Source organism: Lepisma saccharinum, chromosome 13, assembly GCF_977018435.1.
Source record: "Lepisma saccharinum chromosome 13, izLepSacc3.1, whole genome shotgun sequence".
Lineage (NCBI taxonomy): Eukaryota > Metazoa > Arthropoda > Insecta > Zygentoma > Lepismatidae > Lepisma > Lepisma saccharinum.
This window is the reverse complement of record NC_139241.1, coordinates 81,357,723-81,378,759: the sequence shown is the minus strand read 5'-3', so window position 1 is coordinate 81,378,759 and position 21,037 is coordinate 81,357,723. Positions and strand designations below refer to the sequence as shown.

Here is a 21,037-nt window from a genome sequence, read left to right as displayed (position 1 = left end):
GGTGACTACTCAGCGGAAATTCCTTGAATTTTTAGAATTCTGCAGGTATGTTTCTCCGTAGACATGAAAAATTGCAACTTTTATTAATCCAAATCCCATTGAATTTATACATATTTCTAAATACCCTAAGACAAGTTATTCACAGTTTAGCTTGCAGAAAATAAAACATATTTCTATCAATCCCTTTACTTTGTTAGTGTCCTTTGCAGAACAATTTATCTTACAGCCCGGAAGATTTTTACAATATCTTGAAGTTGATTAGTAGGGGCATGCATATTTTGTTTTTGACAAAAGAATGAAATGTCAAAAAAACACATTGTAATGTTAATTTTTCACGTGTTTGAAAGGTGTGCATTTTGCTACCATGTTTTGTCACGAAATAATGCGGAATGAAGTGCAAAGTGTGCGAAATAGACTCTTAAACACTAAATTTAGGGTTTATGTACAGACACTACACCTGAGGTCTCAATTATTCTGCGAGTTATGCAATTCACGGAAAATTGATTCATTCTGCTGTTAATATTGGAGAAGCAATGGACTCCTTTACACAGAAATAAGCTTAATACTCTGATAACTACATCAATGTTTTTCTTGTATGTACGCATTGCATGCATTGTAGAATTATTTTCTTGTAGTTTACGGTTATTACAAGCATAAGAAAACAATTTGTCGTTGTGACGTTGCAGGAGAACACACGCTCCCTTCATCAGACATTTATTTTTATCTTGACTAAACGTTACGTTTAGTTTATGTTTTTAATAAAATAAATTACTGCCTTGGTCAGCATATTTAGTTTTTCATCTTGACTAAAGATACAGTTATAACAATGGTTAGCAATTTTTTAAACAAGAAGAATTAGTTATATAATGGATGTTGTCAATTTTACATTGTTGTAATATAGCAACCTAACTGAAAAGAAGTAATGGTCTATCAATGGGAAATCCAGTATCCAGAATCATCTCCAGCATTTTCCTTCATTACATAGAATCTCCAATTGTTAATCAGACAGGTGCGAATATCATACTCTACATCAGATATGTAGATGATGTGCTAATTATTGCTAAAAATGAGAACACCATCATGGACGTATTTAAATTGTTAAATGAATCACATCGTCACATAAAATTCACTTGTGAACCCATGAATAACAATGTAATTTCTTTCCTTGATCTGAAAATTAAGACAACTGACACAACAATTCAAACATCAGTCCATAGGAAAAAATTAGCAGGGGAAAAGTACCAGGTGGTTATAATTAAAGTGACGGTATTCAGAGTGGTACAGCACGGGCTGTAATGAGAGTAGCAGTCTGAAACTTGATAGATATGCTAATGAAGCAATGCGCTCGCGAATTATGGAAAAAAAAAATAGTTCCAATTCTCTCCACCAGGGTAAAAATGGCACTGTAAGCAGTCAAAACGTGGAATTTTCCGTAACTCTGACGTCAAAATCGGTGACATTGCCTAACCATTGTGTGAGCTCCCTGGTTGTTGTTGGTGACGCTTGTTGCTTTTTCCTTTAGTAATGTTCATGTAATTCGAATGGTGAAATTGTAGCGATATTTTTTTACAACGAGTATTGTTTTCTGCAATTTATAGTGCATTTTTCCTGTAACTATACCACGTTTTTACTGCTTACAGTGCCATTTTTTACCCTGGTGGCGAGAATTGGAACTATTTTTTTTCCTTCATAATTCGCGAGCGCATTGCTTCATTAGCATATTTACGAAGTTTCAGACTGCTACTCTCATTACAGCCCGTGCTGTACCACTCTGAACACCGTCACTTTAATTATAACCACCTGGTACATCCATGCCAATTCAGAACATTCTCGTATAACAATGGATAATATATTTGTAATTTTTTTCCTGAGAGCACAAGACTATGTTCTAATAATAAGGATATCAAAAATGAAGAAGAAAGGCTTTTTAATATAGCAAAAGAATATGGCTTTCACACTAACAGAATAAACCAAATCAAGAAACAAGTCACAAGAAAACTAAAGGAAAAGAGAAATACAGGCAAAGATGAAAAATCTGTTGAAAAGAAATTTGTGTGCATTCCATTCCACAAGGGATTCTCACATAAAATTGCAAAAATTTTTAGAAGATTTAATTTCAAAATTGTTTTTAGATCACCAAGAAGTTTGGAATGTACATTTAATGAATTCAAAATGAGAAACTCTCTACCAGATGTGGAAACCACAGGAATATATAATATAAGTTTTTCATGTTCAAAGGATTATGTGGGACAAACAGCAAGGAAAATGGCAATTAGATGGCATGAACACGATTTGGACATTATAAATCTAAAGCCAAGAACAGGTTTGTCAGCTCACATCATCGAAGATAAGCATTTAATTAAAAAGAGAAGGTTTTAAAAAGATTGACGGGAAACATAGAGTTGAATGTCTGGGAAGCTTCGTTCATTGCAGAAGAACACTGGAATAAATTAAATAATGAAAATGGTAATATAGATCCAGTATGGAGTTTTCTTTTTCACAAATTGAGTAAGCCACCATCTATAAAAATTTAATGTAACAGAAAACATCAAGAAACTTTGTGAAAACAGTGATGACTTTATATTACCTGATGATATTTGGGATTCATAACTTTAAATAAAAAATGATATGATCAAAATTTTATATCTGAAATAAAAAATAAAACAGACTGCTTCTTTTCACAGTTAGGTTGCTATATTACAACAGTGTAACATTGACAACATCCATTATATAAAGGATTCTTTTTGTTTAAAAAATTGCTAACCTTTGTTATAACTGTATCTTTAGTCAAGACAGAAATAAATGTCTGATGAAGGGAGCGTGTGTTCTCCTGAAACGTCACAACGAAAAACTGTTTTCTTATGCTTGTAATAACTGTAAACTACAAGAAAATAATACATTAATGTGCTATTGGAAGTGAATTGTTAATTTTGTGTAATAAGTGTAGTTTTTAAATCAAATGTAGGATTATATTCACAATTTTAAAACCAAAATGTCTTTTTATGTACTGCTTTTGAACATGAAGTTGACTCCATTTTTATACCGAAATTTTGCTTTTGTTTATTTACAAAAAATATTTGCCTTAATTGATTAGTTATATCCGAGTCTGAAAGTCGTATGAAATTGATAATTTTTTGTAGATTAGTATATCCTGTAACATTTGTGACTTGTGTTTGTAGATGTAGATTGAGTGTACGAAATGTAATCTTCGCACCTTAAATATTTTAAATACATATACCGCTTAACTGATTTGAATTGGAATTTTTGGGTACGTTGGAAACTATTGTTAATATATTTGTGTGGGTGTTGAGAGGTGGTAATACATAAGGTTGAAATAGAAAAAAGAAGCCTGCTTTTATACTTGAATTTTTGGAAAGTTTACTTTGAAAACCGGGAATTATACTTGAGTTTTATCGTGGTCCTAGAGTGGCCACCCTGTTCTAATACTTGACTTGATCAGAATTTGAAGGATAATGGTACAGTTTGCTTCACCGAGCATAAGAACCCTAACAATAGGAAGCCTACTGTTGGACGGAGGCTAGAATTGTGCATGGGTGCTTATGGATTGATTAATTGTTATTGGGTCTGAGCCAATACTCTTTCATTGTTTTTTCTTTCCCTTGGTCTACAAAAATTCCATGTGGTACATGGAGTCTAATTATCCTGAAAATTATGCTAAATTCTATATATCTTTTTATTTTTCATTTGTAGTTGTAACCTACAAATTAACATACTAGTTTAAAAACACAATGAAGGTAAAATGTTACTTATAACTGACAGCAAAGTGTGATAAAATATACAGATTAATCAGTACTATATCGGTAGGGGCATGCATATTTCGTTTTTGATGAAAAAACTAAATTTGAAAAAACACATTGTAGTGTTAATTTTTCATGTTTTTGAAAGGTGTGAGATGCATTTTGTGACCATGTTTTGTCATGAAATAATGCGAAATGAACTGCAAAAAGCGAAATTAACTCTTAAACACGAAATTCAGGGTTTATTCACAGACGCGACACCTTCTGAGGTCTGAATTATCCTGAGAGTTATGCAATTCCCGGAAAATTGATTAATTGTGCTGTTAATATTGGAGAAGCAAAAATGGACTCCTTTACACAGAAATAAACTTAATACTCTGATAACTACATAAATGTGCTATTAGAAGTGAAATGTTAATTCTGTGGAATAAGTGTAGTTTTTAAATCAAATTTAGGATTATATTCACAATTTTAAAACCAAAATGTCTTTTTATATACCACTTTTCATCCAATTTTTCACCGCTATAACACCGATATTTTATTTTATTTACCGCTTTTCAACCCAAAATTGACTCAGTTTTTGTACTGAAATTTTGCTTTTTTTATTTACCAAAAATATATAATATCAGTATTGGCCAGTATGAACATATACAGTGGAACCCCTGCATTTTAAGTTTTCTCAGCTTTGTCCCCTTAAAATGTAAGATCGAGGGTCCGCTGTAATTCATATATCATAGTTTTGTAGCGTAAGTATCTAAATACATAGTTTCTCCCTTAAAATGAAACTCATTGCACCACATGCCTGGTTATATACATTAATTATGGGTTTAGTAAACCATTCAGGTTCTTCAAATATACTGTAATTGTATATTGAATCAGTAGAATAATGGGCATTAGTAAATTTTATATCGGTTCTTTATCAGTATCAGTAGACATTTCATGTTGGTCCATCCCGGACCTCATCTATTACAGAATAATAGAATGCTGTTCGACAACCTTCTGTGAACGGTGATGTAGGGTCAACGAAATCAATAGGCAAATAAGTTATGTTTTTAACATGTTACATGGAGTTTTACATATTTGAGTAAGAAGTGAATTTTAACCACATATGAATTTGAACACTTTGTTAATCTTGGGATTAGAATGACTATTACGTGTAATAAATAACTTTGCATTTTTTCTTCACAGAATGGTAGCAGAGTTGACAATCCACCTCCAGGAACAATTATGGACCATACCATTACAAGAAGGAACTTCTATGATTTCTTCCTAGTGTCACAGAATGTGCGCCAGGTAAACTTTGTTTGCAAGCATTTTCATTCTCCATAAAAAAATATGTCTGCATTGAAACACTTTTTAATAACCTTTAGCAGATGTCAGCCTCTCCTGCCTGTTAGCCTCTATGGAGAAGACATTTTTATGTGTGCCCTTTTCAAACTTACCTCAATTTACGAACAAGAAAATCATACAAGAGAAGTAATTGTTGTAGCGGGATGAAATAGTTTTTTTTATTTTTGCAGAATGACAGGACTCTTAGCAGAGGTGAAATCGTACATTTTCTCTCTCCATAATGAAAGCTGCGTGCGTGTGTAAAATATAAATAATGGTTCAATTTTTACACTAAAATTCATATTGAGGAGCACCATATGGCTACTACAATCCAACTAAAAAAATGTATGTAGCAGTGGTATATTACCAAGTCATGTTGAAAAATAGAAGGGGGGGGGATAAAAATGCAGAAGAAAAGCTGTGTATTACGTACAGGAAGTTTTGTGTTTCCACGGTGCAGAGTTTGCTAGATTTTTTTTTCCAATCAATTTTGAAGGAATCATTCACTAAGGGTACCACATTTGGAGTGGAGAAATTAGTTGGGGAGGGAACTCTGCAACCCGGAAACACAAAACTTCAAGTACGTAATACGTGCTACGTCGTGCTAGAGAAAGGTCAGCAGAGGTGCAAATCTACTAGCTTGGCAACGGCCAATCAGTAGCACCAAACCCACTGCAAAGTTTTACCCATCATGCTAACTCTTCTGCCAGCGGTGTCTTGAGACACTATTTCACTCAGGGTTCGAGAAAAAATACACTGTCTAAAGCTAGAGAAAGTTTAATGACTATAGCTGGATACACTGCAAACGTTGTAAGTTTAGCACATACCCGTGTAGCATATTACACTCATTGACCAATATACTGCCACACAATTGGGGTGGGGAAGAATGGCTTCTGCAACTGCTGTAAACTGGGAACAGGAACACGGCTGCCGTTGCCCTCTGCCGTCGAAAATGTAGTTCCAACTCTCGTTAGGAATGTGCTGTCTTTGTGCCGACTTCTGTAACTGCAGGTGTTTTACAGGGAAACTGTTGGCTTTTGGGGAACAAGGGGCATCTATTAAGGTCACCCTCACGATAACCATAGTATTTTATCTGACCTGTAATTTTACCTTCTGGGTGGTTGCCTAGAAACCCAACGCCACACTACCCTCGTGGGGTGCCGCAGGTTGATAGGGGGAGGAAACCTCTCACAGCAAGCGGAGCGGGTCCTCTCACTCTAAAGTGGAGTTTATCTCTCGCCAATAAGCAGAGTGGGGTATCTCTCACTCGAAAGTGGAGTGGGTTCTCTTGCCAGTGGCAGAGTTGAACCTCTCTCACTGATAGGCGGAGTGCAGCTTCTCTCGCCCGCAGGCAGAGGACAACTTCTCTAGGGTGCTTGGCCTCTCGCAAGAGCGGAGTGCTCCTTCTTCCAGGTCAGTTTTGTAAGAGAGATCTTATCGTGAGTCGACCTGAAAGCCAACTGAAGAATATGGATAATAAACCTTTTCGAGCAAGGCCTCATCTCCAGGAAGCTATCAACTCGTGGCAAGCCACGGCACCTAGCGACCTGTTGAGTGAGATGAGTCAAGGCAAAATGGATAATATTCCTCTTCCTGCTCCCACAAAAATAGGCAATAATTAGGCTGGAGAGTTCAATGAACTAACCGAACTCTAACTACGCACTGGTAATGATCAGGTTGGAAAGTTCATACGAACTAACCGATCGATGCCAAGTGAAGAATATCTGCTGCTCGGCCAGTTATATAGCCTCGGTTCAAGTAGCGCCTCTAGTGCCGTTCACGCGAACTATGTGGAAGCGTGCTAAAGCAGGCAAGGCCATCTCTACGGCAGACGATTGAACTACGTGCTCAAGGCACAAACGATACATATTATAATATTAAACATGTGCTAAACGTTAATATACAATTATTATCAAAGCAGGTATTAACACATGTAACATTGAACAAGTAAATAAAATAACTTTGAACATAATAATAATGGTTACATATACACCGAGTAAATAAACATTAGTGATACTAATGAGTATGATCTCTCAGGATCATTACATACTTAAACTGCGTTTACAGCATCCATTATGGAAAGCAGTGTAGCCATCTTGCAGAATAGATTTCCAGAATATTTGTTCTAGCGTTTGCTAAAGAAATGGCACAGATTGCCAGAGACCCGGGTTCGAGTCCTGGTCGAGCCTGCATTTTTCGCTGAAAAATCTACGTAGTACATCTCCTGTGTGTACCTCATTAAATGAATACTTTTGGTGGTTTAATTTGAAACTAGTTGTCCTGAAAAGATTAACAGACCTAGCGGTGTTAGTGTAATCCACAAGAACTCTCATTTTTGTAATACTTGAGTGCATTTTGCGAGAACAAAATTAATTTTACACATGATGCGAAACTGTGTATGTCTCCTTATTAATTAGTCTGAACTCTTTAAAGTGCTATAAGAAATGGAAAAGTTGCTGATATCTTATTTTTTTCCCTTTTCTTCCAGGGAACAGTGTCGCCTACTCATTATGTGGTCATTCATGATACCAGCACAATGACGCCAGATCACGTCCAGAGACTGTCATACAAAATGACCCATATGTACTACAACTGGCCTGGCACCGTAAGAGTTCCAGCCCCATGCCAGGTATGTATTGCCTTTTCAATCAATATGCATGCCTATTGTTAAAGTAATTTCCAGGTAACTTTGAATTGAATATCCAACTTGCATTTCACACATGGAACAGAGGCATGCATATTTTGTTTTTGATAGGGATGTCCAAATTCAGATAAAATTTTATCTGGATATTGAATAATTTTCTATCCAGATTTCCAGTATCCAAATATTGGATATTCTGATAAACAGAGTCAGGGATATCCTGATATTCAGATTATCTGAAATGTGTGGATATCAGTGTGTTTCCTTTATCGAGACACTTTTATTGTTTATCCATTTTATGGACTATCCACATATTCTTTTATTTGCCATGTTTGTATTTCACTGTACGGATTTTCTACATATTCTTAATCAAATATGTACAATTCCAGATATCCATACCATCTGGATATTCAGACTCTCAGTTTCATCTGAAACTGATATTGGATAATTTCAAATCCGGATATCCATTACCCAGATTTTGTGGCGATACCTAGTTTTTGAAAGGTGTGAGGTACAGTTTCCTACCATGTTTTGTCACGAAATGATGCAGAATATGAAATAAACTATTAAACACAAAATGTAGAGTTTATTTACCAATGCAACACTTTCTGAAGTCTGATATTTTCTGTGAGTTATGCAAGTTATGGAAAATTATTAATTCTGTAAATGTTTGAGAAGCAAAAATAAACTCAATGCTCTGACAATTATGTAAATGTGCTATTGGAAGTGAAATGTTTATTGTGTGTGTAATGAATGCAGTTTTCAAGTCAAATATAGTATTACCGTATTTACTCATGTATAATGCGCACTTTTTTCCAAAATTTTTGCCCCCAAAAACTGTGGTGCATATTATGCACGGAATAATTCAGACAGCCAACATGAAATCGTACAGGGTCATTCCATGATTTTGGGACACTTGCATTGATTTTTCATGTTTACGGAACCCTATCATGTTATATATCGTTGTAAAGCTTGAATCTTGCAGTTTCTGAATATGGAAAGAGTATTCCATACAAGATAACGACACTAATGTGAAATGCGGTTGAAATAAGTTCATCAAAAAATGAAGAAACGTTCTGATTTGTATGGTACTTTGGATGAAAGAAAACGTAAGGAAAAAGTTAATAAAAATTAAAATGTATTACTGGCCAAATAATATGACATACATGGAGTGTGTAAATTCCTTAATGGAAGAAATCTTGTGCTACTAACTGCTATTTGGAAGGTCCTGAATGTGCCTCGTATAAATGTTACATTAGTCATGGAAAGAAAAAGTATATATTTTGAAAAAGAAGGAATGAGCAATTGAATGGGTATGACGTCATTTACTCTTGATCAGCATAGCAAACAGATTTACAACCTACAACTAAGAAAGCCATTTCTTGAAACTGGATTGTACTGCGCATTATATACGAGATATAATTTTTTGTCACTTTTACCCATCCACGCATGCGCACTATACATGCGTAAATACGGTATATGCAGCTTTCGATCCCAAAATGTGCCTTGTTTTTGTACCAAAATCTTGACCTTCATTCTACAAATGAATCTTGAATGTCTAATGTTTATGATTGATTTGTGATGAATGTGATCACCGAGATAGCTGAGGTTGAAAAATGGTCAGGAGATTCATTAAAAGTTTTTTTTTTTTAACTTTGGCTTGTAATTTGTTAGTTTTTTTCTTTTTAATGTTCAGTTTTTTTGTCAGGGTTACCAAATACCTGGAAAACGTGATGAATATAGGCACATGTTTTTGGTAAATATAAAAGCAAAATTTCCGTACAAAAACTGTCAATTTTCGGTTCAAAAGCAGCAAATAAAATTTTGGCGTTATAGCGGATTGAAAGCAATACAGGGTAAGTAAAAATGATGGACCCGATTTCAGACATTTACTCATTGTGAGACATGTGCTAAAAAGGTAAACTGTCAAAGTTTTTTTCAAACAAATCACAAGTGTTCTATGTGAGCACCTCGCGTAACACGGCACACATCAACCTTGTGTAGCATGTTGCGGTCAATATCAGCAACGGCTGCTGTGATGCAGGCACGCAGGTCATCCAATGTTGTTGGAAGTGGTGGTACGTAAACATGATCCTTGACAAAACCCCACATGAAGAAATCACGTGGGGTCAAGTCGGGGGGAACGAGGTGGCCAATGAAGGAGAGGTCGATTCTCCGGAGATGCACGGCCTATCCAACGTTGTTCCAATGCCCCATTGAGATGGTCCCGAATGCTGCCATGGTAATGCGCTATCCTCTGGAAGCTGTGGAAGGAGCCATAGTTGCAGCATGTCAAGGAAAACAAGTCCTGTCACAGTACGTTCACAGAAGAAAAAGGGCCCATAAATCTTTTCATGGGAAATGGCACAAAAGTCATTCACTTTGGGAGAGTCGCGTTCGTGTTCCACAAATTCATGGGGGTTAGCAGTTCCCTAAATCCTTACTTTGTCTATTCACTTTCCCTGAAAGGTGAAAAGTTGCTTCATCACTGTAAATTAACCTCTCAGAGAACCCATCCGTTTCCATTAATGCGAGGAAATCGGCACAGAAGGGCACGCACAAAGCATAATCAGTGTCTTTTAAGGCTTGAACTAGTTGCAAGTGGTAGGGTTTCATTTGTAAATGTTTCCCCATAACCTGCCAAGACAGTTTTCTGTGGAAGTTGAAGTTCTCTCGCTGCCCGTTAGGTGGACTTCTGTGGACCCCCAGTCGACGGATGGCCAGTCGATTTTCGTTTACAGATGCAGCCCGAATCTCTGAAATGTTCATACCACTTACAAATGGCCTTCCCAATAAGTGGTTCTCTCCGACATTTGGTACGGAAATGCCATTGCACACTAATCACAGACTTGTTCACATGATAATCAAGCACACAGAAAGATCTCTGTTCTCCAGTCAATGCCATTTTCTTGCTCGCTGCTGACTCCTAGCGGTAGAAAGTGGAAACTAAACTTTGAAAGTTAACCTTTCGAAGCGCGTGTCTCACAATAACATATGTTTATTAGATTTCACAGTATAAATTTCTGTAATTGGTCCATCATTTTGACTTACCCTGTATATAAAATGTTATTTTGGTTTTAAAATTGTGAACATAATCCTAAATTTGATTTAAAAACTGCACTTATGACACAAAATAAACATATCCCTTCTAACAGCACATTTATTTAGTTACCAGAGTGTTAAGTTTTTTTTCCTGTTTAAAGGGATCCATTTTTTATTCTCAAATATTCACAGCAGAATTAATGAATTTTCTGTGAATTGCGAAGCTCGCAGGAATGAGTTGGCATTGGCAAATAAACTCTAAATTTCATGTTTAAGGGAGATTTTGCACCGAAGCGACATGCAAGATGTGTTGCTTCAGGATTTCACCAATCGAACGCAGGCTTGTGCAGCCTGCTATGCTGTGAAACATTGCTGTTGATCGACTTGTTCCCGAGTGACATGTGTTGCGTGTCGCTTTGGTCTGAAATCTCCCTTAGATTCTATTTAGCATTTTGCAGTTCATTTCACATCATTTTGTGACACAACAGTGCAGGAAAATGCACCTCACACCTTTCAGAACCATGAAAAATTAACATTACAATGTGTCACATTTTGTGTTTTTTGTCAAATGCGAAATACACATGCCTCTACTGATGAATACTCACAATCTGAAATTATAGTTGTGACGAATGAAGGAAAGGGGAGGTAATATACTGACCAGAGGTGGAAAGGGTCATAAAATGTTGGTGGAAAGTCAGGAAATGTCAATGAAAATTGAGAATTCTACATAAGACTAACCTACCTATATTTTTGCACAATAATTTCAAATCTTTTATTTCATCTGGGTATTGATTGAACAATGTTGCCAGTACATCTCGTAATTTTTATGAATATGTCTCAATTAACCCCTTAAATCATCCATTTGTGTGCACAAAATGTATAAAAAATTATTGTTCTTTCATCAGTTAGATAAATACCCACGGAGACCATCAATACACATCTAAAATTATTGCAAGCTACTCGATAGCTTATTCGTCTTTGTTTTCACTTCGTACAATTTATTTTTACAGCTTAGTGTAACTTTCCACCATACTGTACATTCATGTAGAGAATAATTTTCTTGTTTAATGTTTAAAAAACATCCACATAGACAAAGTTAATACCCACTGCAATGTTTATGTCTCCATCGCTTTTTGTACAAAAGTTATGTACGTTCATAATCTTGATTGGTGTAAGTCGGACCCCATGGCCGAGTGGTAAGCACATCGCGCTGCAACGCGAGGGGTCCAGAGTTCGAATGCCGCTCGGGCTTGGTTGTTTGTAAATGTCCGTTCATCAATTTCATCCTTCATCCCCATCTTCGCAAATTAGCCAAGAGGCACAAAACGCGAAGTAAAATAAACTAAATCAGTGTATCAATCAATTGGTTGGTTTAACTTTTTGGACACCCTGTACTGCAGCAGTTTAGTGGCCAAAAATTGCCAAGCATAGGAAGCTGATAAATATCTGTGCAAGCATGCTTTCAGTGACAATGTGTGTGTATCTTTTTTTGCATGCTTGTTTTCAATAATAAGTCTTTTTCATCAATAATATTTTTCCTCTTTTGTTATTTCAGTATGCACACAAGTTAGCATATCTTGTTGGTCAGAACATCCACCGGGAACCAAGCGATAAGCTGTGCGACAAGTTGTTTTACCTGTAAGAAACCTCACAGATCATGAACCTTTTTTTGAAAAGACTTATTTTTATGTATTACACATGTGTTTTTTTGACATGCTTTGTTTTTAATATCTCAGAACATGTAACCTGATCTTACATGACAAGTATATTAAGTGTGGATGTCATAATATGGTTGAGTGCAAAGTTTGCACTAGTAATATAGTTTCTTCTGCGTCTTTGTACTTAAGCACATGTTAACAATCACTGTACAGTATTCAAAGGTTCTTCCATTTTAGTTTTGAGGTCAGTTGACGTGAAGGAATTAAACTTGAGACTGTGTACACCATATCTTTATTTCAGAATGCCTGTATTCTTGCATTGCTTTCAAACAAGTATCTGTTACTCATTTTCTACGCAAGTAACATTCCTGTACTTTCAGTTATGTACAAATATTCAAGCATAATATTGTTACTAACAATTGTTCATTTGCATATCCATTGTTCATAATAATGTATTTAATTTGTCATTCTCATTTGAACGGTCATGTTAAAATTACTGTGTTGTGCTCATTAATATCAAGTCACCTGTTCAAGACCAAAAAACTTCATGAGCAAAACGAACACATACATATCTGTACTGAAATGTTCATAATTGACATAATTTTGTAGTCAAGTGACCACGTTTCTGAACATTTTAACACAGTGCACATATGTGTTGAAGATGTACTGAAAAAATATTATACATATAAAAAAACTCTAATAATGCACTAAAAGTATACTCTTTGTGTTGAGTGGAAAAGTGCTGTGGTAAAATATTTTTACGCAACTACATAACACGTAGATTCATTCATTCATTCATTGGTATCACCACACTTTCTTTTATCTTTGCATCAAACTGCTTCTTGCAGTTTTTTTTGTATGATTTTGATAATGGTATTTATTATGATACTACATGTCACTCCACTTGGCACCCCATTTGTCATCATTTCCATAAGTGAAAGCTGCTGTCTGTGATTGAAAAAACAAAAGAAAAACATTTACTTACATTTTCAGTTACGTAAAATACAGGTGCATCCGTACTCGTAAGTTAATTACTTAAATTACAAGTTAATTACTTAACTTACGAGCAACGATGCACCTATATTTTACAACTTCTGTATTCTCCTGATAAACCATGTATCCGAAGGGCACAATTAGTGCTACAGTTCATGAAATCAATGTAGTAGTTGCATTTTCAGTGGGTTTAACGATTGTGGCATGACAGTAGTTGAAACCAATGCACTGCAATTTACCCCAGCGTGGTCAGGAATTCTGTATGAATTATTTGTACCAAGAAACAAAAATGAATATTCTTCACAAACTCTCGTTCCACTACGTTCATATTTACTATGTGCGAATTACTCACAAGATTAACAATGTAAATTACAATTTTACTTACGTTTTTGCTAGTATAATACGTTTTCTTCAATTACAACGTTTCGAGAGATAACTTCTCTCTTCTTCAGGTTTCGGTGTTTTATAAGCAATTCATAAAGTCATAGATTCGTCAAAATATTTCTTCCACAGTCATCATCGCATTTTACCTAACCCTTAATCCTGATGACTATGGAAGAAATATTTTGACAAAGCTATGACTTTATGAATGCTTATAAAACACCGAAACCTGAAGAAGAGAAAAGTTATCTCTCGAAACGTCATAATTGAAGAAAACGTATCATACTCGCAAAAAACGTAAGTAAAATTGTAATTTATATTGTCCACTATGTTGTATGAAACAACTGAATAACACCTTTCTCACATTAAGTAGTGGATAATATTGTCTCATACAGTTCGCTTTCCACAGAAAGTATATCTTGTACTATAAAACCTTGACAACATTTTCGCATCATTATAAGATTCCTATGAATAATTGCAATCTTCCAATGTTACGTTAGAAGTAAATGGCAGTTTTCTGTATAATCAGTGTCTTTTGTCCAGAGAAGAGTAATATGTATTATGCTGTCAACCAAAATACTGGTCCAGGCATATGCTTAGTTCGGATAATCAGGGTGGAATAGAATGGTTATAATTGAACAAATATTATACCTTTGAGAAATTTGTTTTCTTACCTTTCCAGGAAGCAATAATTTGGGTGTCTTTTAGTTGTTGTACTAGTATTAGTTTTCACACATTTAGAACTTTGTTAGCACAGGAAATAAGTGTTCATAATAACAAATGTTACGTCCTTGAAATGTCTGATTTCAACGCTATTCATGTTTGTTATTCCCAATGTATGTTGTAAGCAAGGAAAAGACTAAGTGAGAATTTTGCATATGTTTAGTTCCAATGATTAGCAGTGACCCACGATATTGAAAAATGAGCATGTGAATATGAACAGCAGCACTGCCAGAGTGCATTTTGTGTTTTCTCCAAAATATTCTGTGTACATAATAATATCACTAAGTTCGGTGATAACTCCTGAAACACAGAGTTCAACTTGACTCTGCCTGAGAATTGCAGTTGGATTTTGAAAGCGTAAAACAAAAAGTTATGTTACGTCAAGGATAACGTATCAAAGTTTCTCACCATGGAACAATATTTTCTGTTTCTGGTGAGTGTAATGTTTAATCAGTGTATATGCGATGGAAGTTCCTTAAATATGATTTTTCAAGTCTACTGGTATTGGCGAGTGTGGCTATCAAGTACTTAGCACTTCTATTGCGTGATGCAATACACAAGGTTGTCATGTGCTTTTTCATTTGCATGTAGCGAATAAAAAGTGGTGTGTTGTGAGTGAACACTTGTACAAATATTTGTACTTTCCTACAAATTTGGTTAATGGTCAAATTTTCATCATGTTTGTACACTTAACATTTTTTTGTCAGAAATAATGGTGCACTTCTGTGAAGATGCTGTAGAATTCCAATTTCTGTGTAGTCTTGTCTTCCACCTTTTCTTGATATGTACCATATACAATGTAATTCATGTTAGTTTCATAAAGCAACTTATTGGACACACAAAGGATCATAACCATGACTTTTTTTAAGACATGACAATTAGCTTGACAAATTTTTGCTTACATATTTGCTTTCATATTGAACTCTAGTAACAACCCGTAATTGTGAAAAACAGTTTAGTAAGAATACATGAAGATGACTATCAATCGCATTCTTTTCAATCATGTTTCTCCTCCACCTACATTTCCTGCATTGCCCCAGGCAAATATTGAGATAATACCTTTAAGGAGTTCTTATTCTCACCTCCCTGTCATAGTTAACCTAATGTTATGAATAAGTCTGTTATGGAATGCAAACACATGCATTATCAAGATAATTTATTGGAAAGACTCACAAAAAAAAGCTCTACATGATAACAAAACTACATTCCCAACGTTACATCTGGTTTACACACACTATTACATAGAAACAGTAGTTTGCTTCTTTTCCTCTAGGAGGCAGCACTACATTCCTCCCAGAGTTACAAAAAAATAACGAAGGAAACCAACCGTATCTGTCACTACAAAGTGATGTTAGTTAAATGAACAAAGCAAACATATCTTAACTTGTCACAATAAGTGTTTGTATCTTTCCTTCTAATATATAATCAAAGTTGGTGAAAAATGCCAACCTGACTAGCATTTTAGCCCAGGTCTTTGGCATACTGTACCATGGCTCTACCAATTCAGTACCAAAAAAAAAAAACCAAACAGGTCTTGAGTCAGTTTAAGAAGAAATATATGCATCTGGACTTGATTAATAGTTGTCACGAAACCATTGACAGTCATTATCAGTTACTAATATGGTAAAATTGTCAACATTATTACACACAGATTTGCTGCCACATACATTATTTCACTTCTGTCAATAAAATTTTCCAAAAAACTATAAAATGATGAATTTGCCAAAAAATACTGTTCAACATACTCAAAAAAATGGTACATTTACATAAAAATTTGTCTGTACAGTTTTTTCTCCTGTACAAGATATCGTATGAGAAATGAAATGATTTTTTTAATGTGTACTTTTCAAATCTTAAAGAACATATACGTAACACAAAGATCATAGCGAAATTTGGGTTCAAGCCACAGAAAAGAAGTGTAGGAGCACTGTATTAGTGGTTACAAACACGTACATCTCTCTCATTTCTCAACATAGTCACCATTATTTTCCGAGCAATTTTGGTACCATTGAACAAGCTTTTTTTATACCCCTCTACATAGCGCTGCCTGGGAGTTCAGCCAATCCAACACTGCCATTCTCAACACGTCAGTTTCTTCAAATCATCGAGATCGAGTCACTGTTTGATGTGCAGGAAGACATGATAGTCATTAGGTGTAAGGTCCGCACTATACGGGGAGTAATCAAAAAGTTCCCATTTGCAGGACACTATTGCCATACTTTTCCTTCACTCATTACATTCAAACCATAAAATTCACACAATTCTCGGTGAATTTCTTCAGCATTTTGACCTTTGGCATAATGAAATTGAATCGCAGACCACAAACCAGACGGGATTGTTTAATCACGCAGCCTTTTTAACATGCTCTAACTCACATGATAACCAACAGCTGACTAGCAAAACTATGATTGTTAGGTTGCCAATGGACCAGTTGATGAGTTGATGTTACTGTGCAGGTTCGATCCGATCACTGTTGCCAGTCACTTTTTATAAATCTGCTTTCTTTTGAAATGTGCCTCGCACAATTAATATACCCGTAAGTACCACACAAAACTGTCTACTTGAGCTAAAAAAAATTATTTCTGTAGTTTTTCTGAACAGAAGGAAAAAAATAGTAAAGTGCTCCCCTGTGCTTTGCACCACGCCATGAAGCAAAAAAGTTTGAGATTTGCTTTTTCCACACAATGCAAGAACAAAAAATGTGTATGATAGCACCAGTTTCACTTTTAACAACAGTAGTGCTTTTTTCTTTTACTCAATAGATGGTAGCACAATGAAGTATCTTCTTAAAAGGTACAGCAAATCAAAATTTACACTGACACCATTCAGAAAATTTGGTACGCATTTGAATTTTAAAAAAATAGCTTGTGGTAGTGCATAGTCTTCCTCTTATTTGCATTAACTGTTCCTCCCTTAAAACTTTCAACTGTTCTTTTAGATATAAACAATAATAATCACTCATTAGAAGTCGATATTCTGACAAGAAAACAGGAAATTGTGAAATGGTACTTGGAGGTATTAACAATAATATCAAATTCATTTGTTGATACATTATCCTTGACTAGATACGTTTATTATTTTTTTAGTAAAAGTACAGAAAAGTGTGTTTTGTTTTGTACCTGAGAGTACTGCATCCATTTTATCATGTGTTCCTTATGTTCTTCTATTATTAGTTATTTCTCTTGTACAGTGTATTTGTCTAGTATAGTAGATATTTTTTAAACTTAGGAATCAAGATTTATAATGGAATATTGGCTCTTATGTTGTTGCATAAGCCCTAAATCACTGAGCTCGGATGGTGATGCATTTTTCCATTGCCAAGTTTTTCTTGTATTTTTGTTATGAAAATAAAAGTATTTTTGTATTCATTACCTGTTGTTTGATTTCATAAACGTTGTTTATATCTAATTTGGTCAAAGGTGCAAACTTTTCCCAGCCGTGTAGTGACGAAAGTAGTTTTGGGAAAGTTATTTTCAAGGTAGAATAGATACAACAGTGGAACCTCGATTTTATATTTTTCAAGGGACCAAGCTAAAAAGAAACTGAAAATACAGGAAAATGTAAAATCGAGGAAAATTTTGTAACATTTTGTTATGTTCAGACCAAGATTGAATGTATAATGTGCGAAAATGCAAAATCCAGGAACATAAAAATGGGGTTACACTGTATGTAGTGCAGTAGTGTATTTTTTGTAATGTTATGTTACTTTGTTCAAATATGTTTGTTTAAATAACTTTCTATTACATCCCCCACAGAACACTGCTGCCTTGCAAGGGATTTGATAACTAGGCAAGGCACATTGCAAAGTGGTTTGGATCCTGCTTTAAACAGCAGGCCCAGTCCTGGTTAACCCATATGAGCATAAAGTAGATGTATACAACGGACATTTAAAAATCCTTGTTGCACATAAAGTAACAAACAGCAAGATCAATATCTAACTTGCGATTCGTACCTGGGATTTCTATCTTCAAGAACACTTGAACCCAAATTATATGTGTGCATAAAGCTGTCATAATTTAAGCCTTTTGTGTTGACGCAATCCACCCAGACATCTTAATCTAATTATGTACTAAAAGTCTAATGCTTCGACACCAGTAATTGATTGAGTTTTGTGTGTTTTAATCATCATTCACAAGTTCCTCTCATTACAAACTCTGGGAAAAACAATAACCCTTGTAATAACCAAAGCTCGTAGAAAGTATAAATTTTGGTCAGTTTTCAGACCACTACTTGGAGTGCAAAATCCCAAAACACCTCCCTTGCACACACTTAGTTCTGGACCTATATCTCTATAACTAATGGTGGTAAGCAGATAATCTTTTCCGAGTATTGATCCTCATTAGATGGGCTACAAAAAACCTGTTTCACTTTTTGCTAATGTCAGTGGTTTTTCCATAATTTTAAAAAAAAATCTTAGTTATTTTTTTCGCGCTTTTGAAGATTTTTACATTATACAGTATTATGAGGGGGGACAACTTTTGGGATTTTGCACTTCAAATGGTCTGTCAACTGACCAAAATTTAGATTTTAGGAAATTATTCCTGATGACACTCTTCTCCCTTCATTGAATTTGAAAGACAGCCTAAAGCTATTTGTGCACGATCAAATAAATCACGAACAAGTCATTGAATTGAACACTTAAAATCGACAATTGAAAGTTGTTGAACAGGAAATCTTGAATGGTCTGAAATTGTACATGTACACGATGAAAGTAAAAATTGGAAAGGTTCACATGGCACTGTTTATGGCATGAAGAGAAATAAATCAACTAAACTCTGGTGCAACCTATCTTGACAGTGACGTAGTAACAGCATTGCAAACTTCCATTGTTGATACTTTCACTGTCTGCACTAAGAAAAAAGACAAACAAGGGAAGAATTTCAATAGTTTGAAATGCAAGGGAAGGAAGTCCAACATGTCGCAATGCGAGGTTTCTTTTAGAATGGAATCATGTAAAATAAAGAGCAATTAAAACGAGCACGATGTATAAATACAAGTAAATGAACGGAATCGGATAATAAATACGAGATGGCAACGCGCCTTTGAACGGAAAGTTCGCGAGGCTTGAGCACAAAAATATAGTTCCTTAATGAAAACACGTTACAGCATATACAGAGCATATAAATGTGTTAAAAATATTAGATACTTAAAAACTTGTTGAAATGTAGAGTATTCGGCACGATTATTTTGTTACAAGTCAAAGTTAAAATTATATATACTGCTCAGCAAAGAAGAGAAAACACCCGGAAAATATGCGAACTAAAATCCACCCCCACCTGTTTCTGTCGCGGTGAACGGCAGCAGACGAGAATATGGGGGAAATTTTTCTTTTTCTTTGCTCTCAAATGGCACGCTGTTGCCACGATGCCTCACAGCTGTTCTCTGACAGATGAAATTCTGGTGGACCTGCCGCAAAACGCGACGTTCAGGGTGGCCCGGTCAGTGGTTGAAGAAGTATGGATAGCGTTCGTGACGATTCCCGATTTAAATAATTAATGACAATAAAATCTATTGTCATGGTTGTGATTCCAGTCTTATTTGGGAAAGTTCTGAAATTCTTCTCTTGCAACTTGCAGTACTCTGCCCAAATTACGATCCACATTTTGTGATGCAATACGACCCTTTATGATACCCCAAACATACTCAATAGGGTTTAGATCGCAGTGATAAGGTGGAAGACGAAGTACGGTGTGGCCGTTTTCTACTGCAAGAGTGTCGACCCGATATTGCGGGGGCTTTTTGTTGGGTTTGATTAGCTGATATAACTAATATATATTATATATATACTATATAATACTATGTAATATATAATACTATATAATCCTAAGTCATTGCAAATAATGTTGCGAAGAGTTTCACGACTACCCCGAAAATTAATTTCTTTCTTTAATTTTGAAAGCACTTCATGTTCAACCGTATAAAAATTACCAATAGTTCTTCTAATCAAACACTTGTCAAAGTCGTCTACAACAATTCTACTCTTTTCGGCAGACCTGTGATTACCTGGTGTCGTAAATTTCCCCCCGGAATTTCCTTCCTTTCTAATTTTCTTAATGAAAGTGTCAGACATTTGAACTGCAGCCGCCGCACGCTTTGTAGCTTGATTGACCGGAAACGTGTAACATCCTTCTCTTGCTTCGTTGTCAAAAAAATTAACAACATTGGAAATCACCTCTCGGCTCTCACTATGTACGGTTTTGCCCTTCATTTCGGTACAAACAACATACACAACAGACGCACTCGAACTCAATGACCATTCGTCCATGTAAGTTTGGCAACATTGAAAGGGTGTCAGAAGTCGAGCAGTTTACTACCCCCCACCTCCCACCCTACCCAACCCTCGATCAGCTGTACACAAAAACGTTCCGTTCTTCCTGTGTGTTTTCTCTGCGGACTCTGAGACACAACTGTGACGGAGAGAATCTTTCATGCTTTGCGCGGAGTGATACAATGGTTTCGCATCAACCTGTAGTGCGGTCCCAGCTGACGTCACTGTCAAGATAGCTTGCACT

At 35.5% G+C, this 21,037-nt stretch overlaps 1 protein-coding gene across 1 annotated transcript in view; it reads left to right on the top strand.

Annotated features, from left to right (window-relative positions):
• AGO3 (Argonaute 3) overlaps nt 1–17,893 on the top strand; it is a 76,561-nt gene extending 58,668 nt beyond the window's left edge. Inside the window, exons 17-19 of the mRNA XM_083134528.1 lie at nt 4,947–5,051; nt 7,576–7,716; nt 12,326–17,893. Of these exons, the coding sequence (XP_082990654.1) occupies nt 4,947–5,051; nt 7,576–7,716; nt 12,326–12,412 (333 nt within the window). The 3' untranslated portion in view covers nt 12,413–17,893. The remainder of the gene's footprint in view (nt 1–4,946; nt 5,052–7,575; nt 7,717–12,325) is intronic.
• Nucleotides 17,894–21,037: the final 3,144 nt, after the last annotated feature.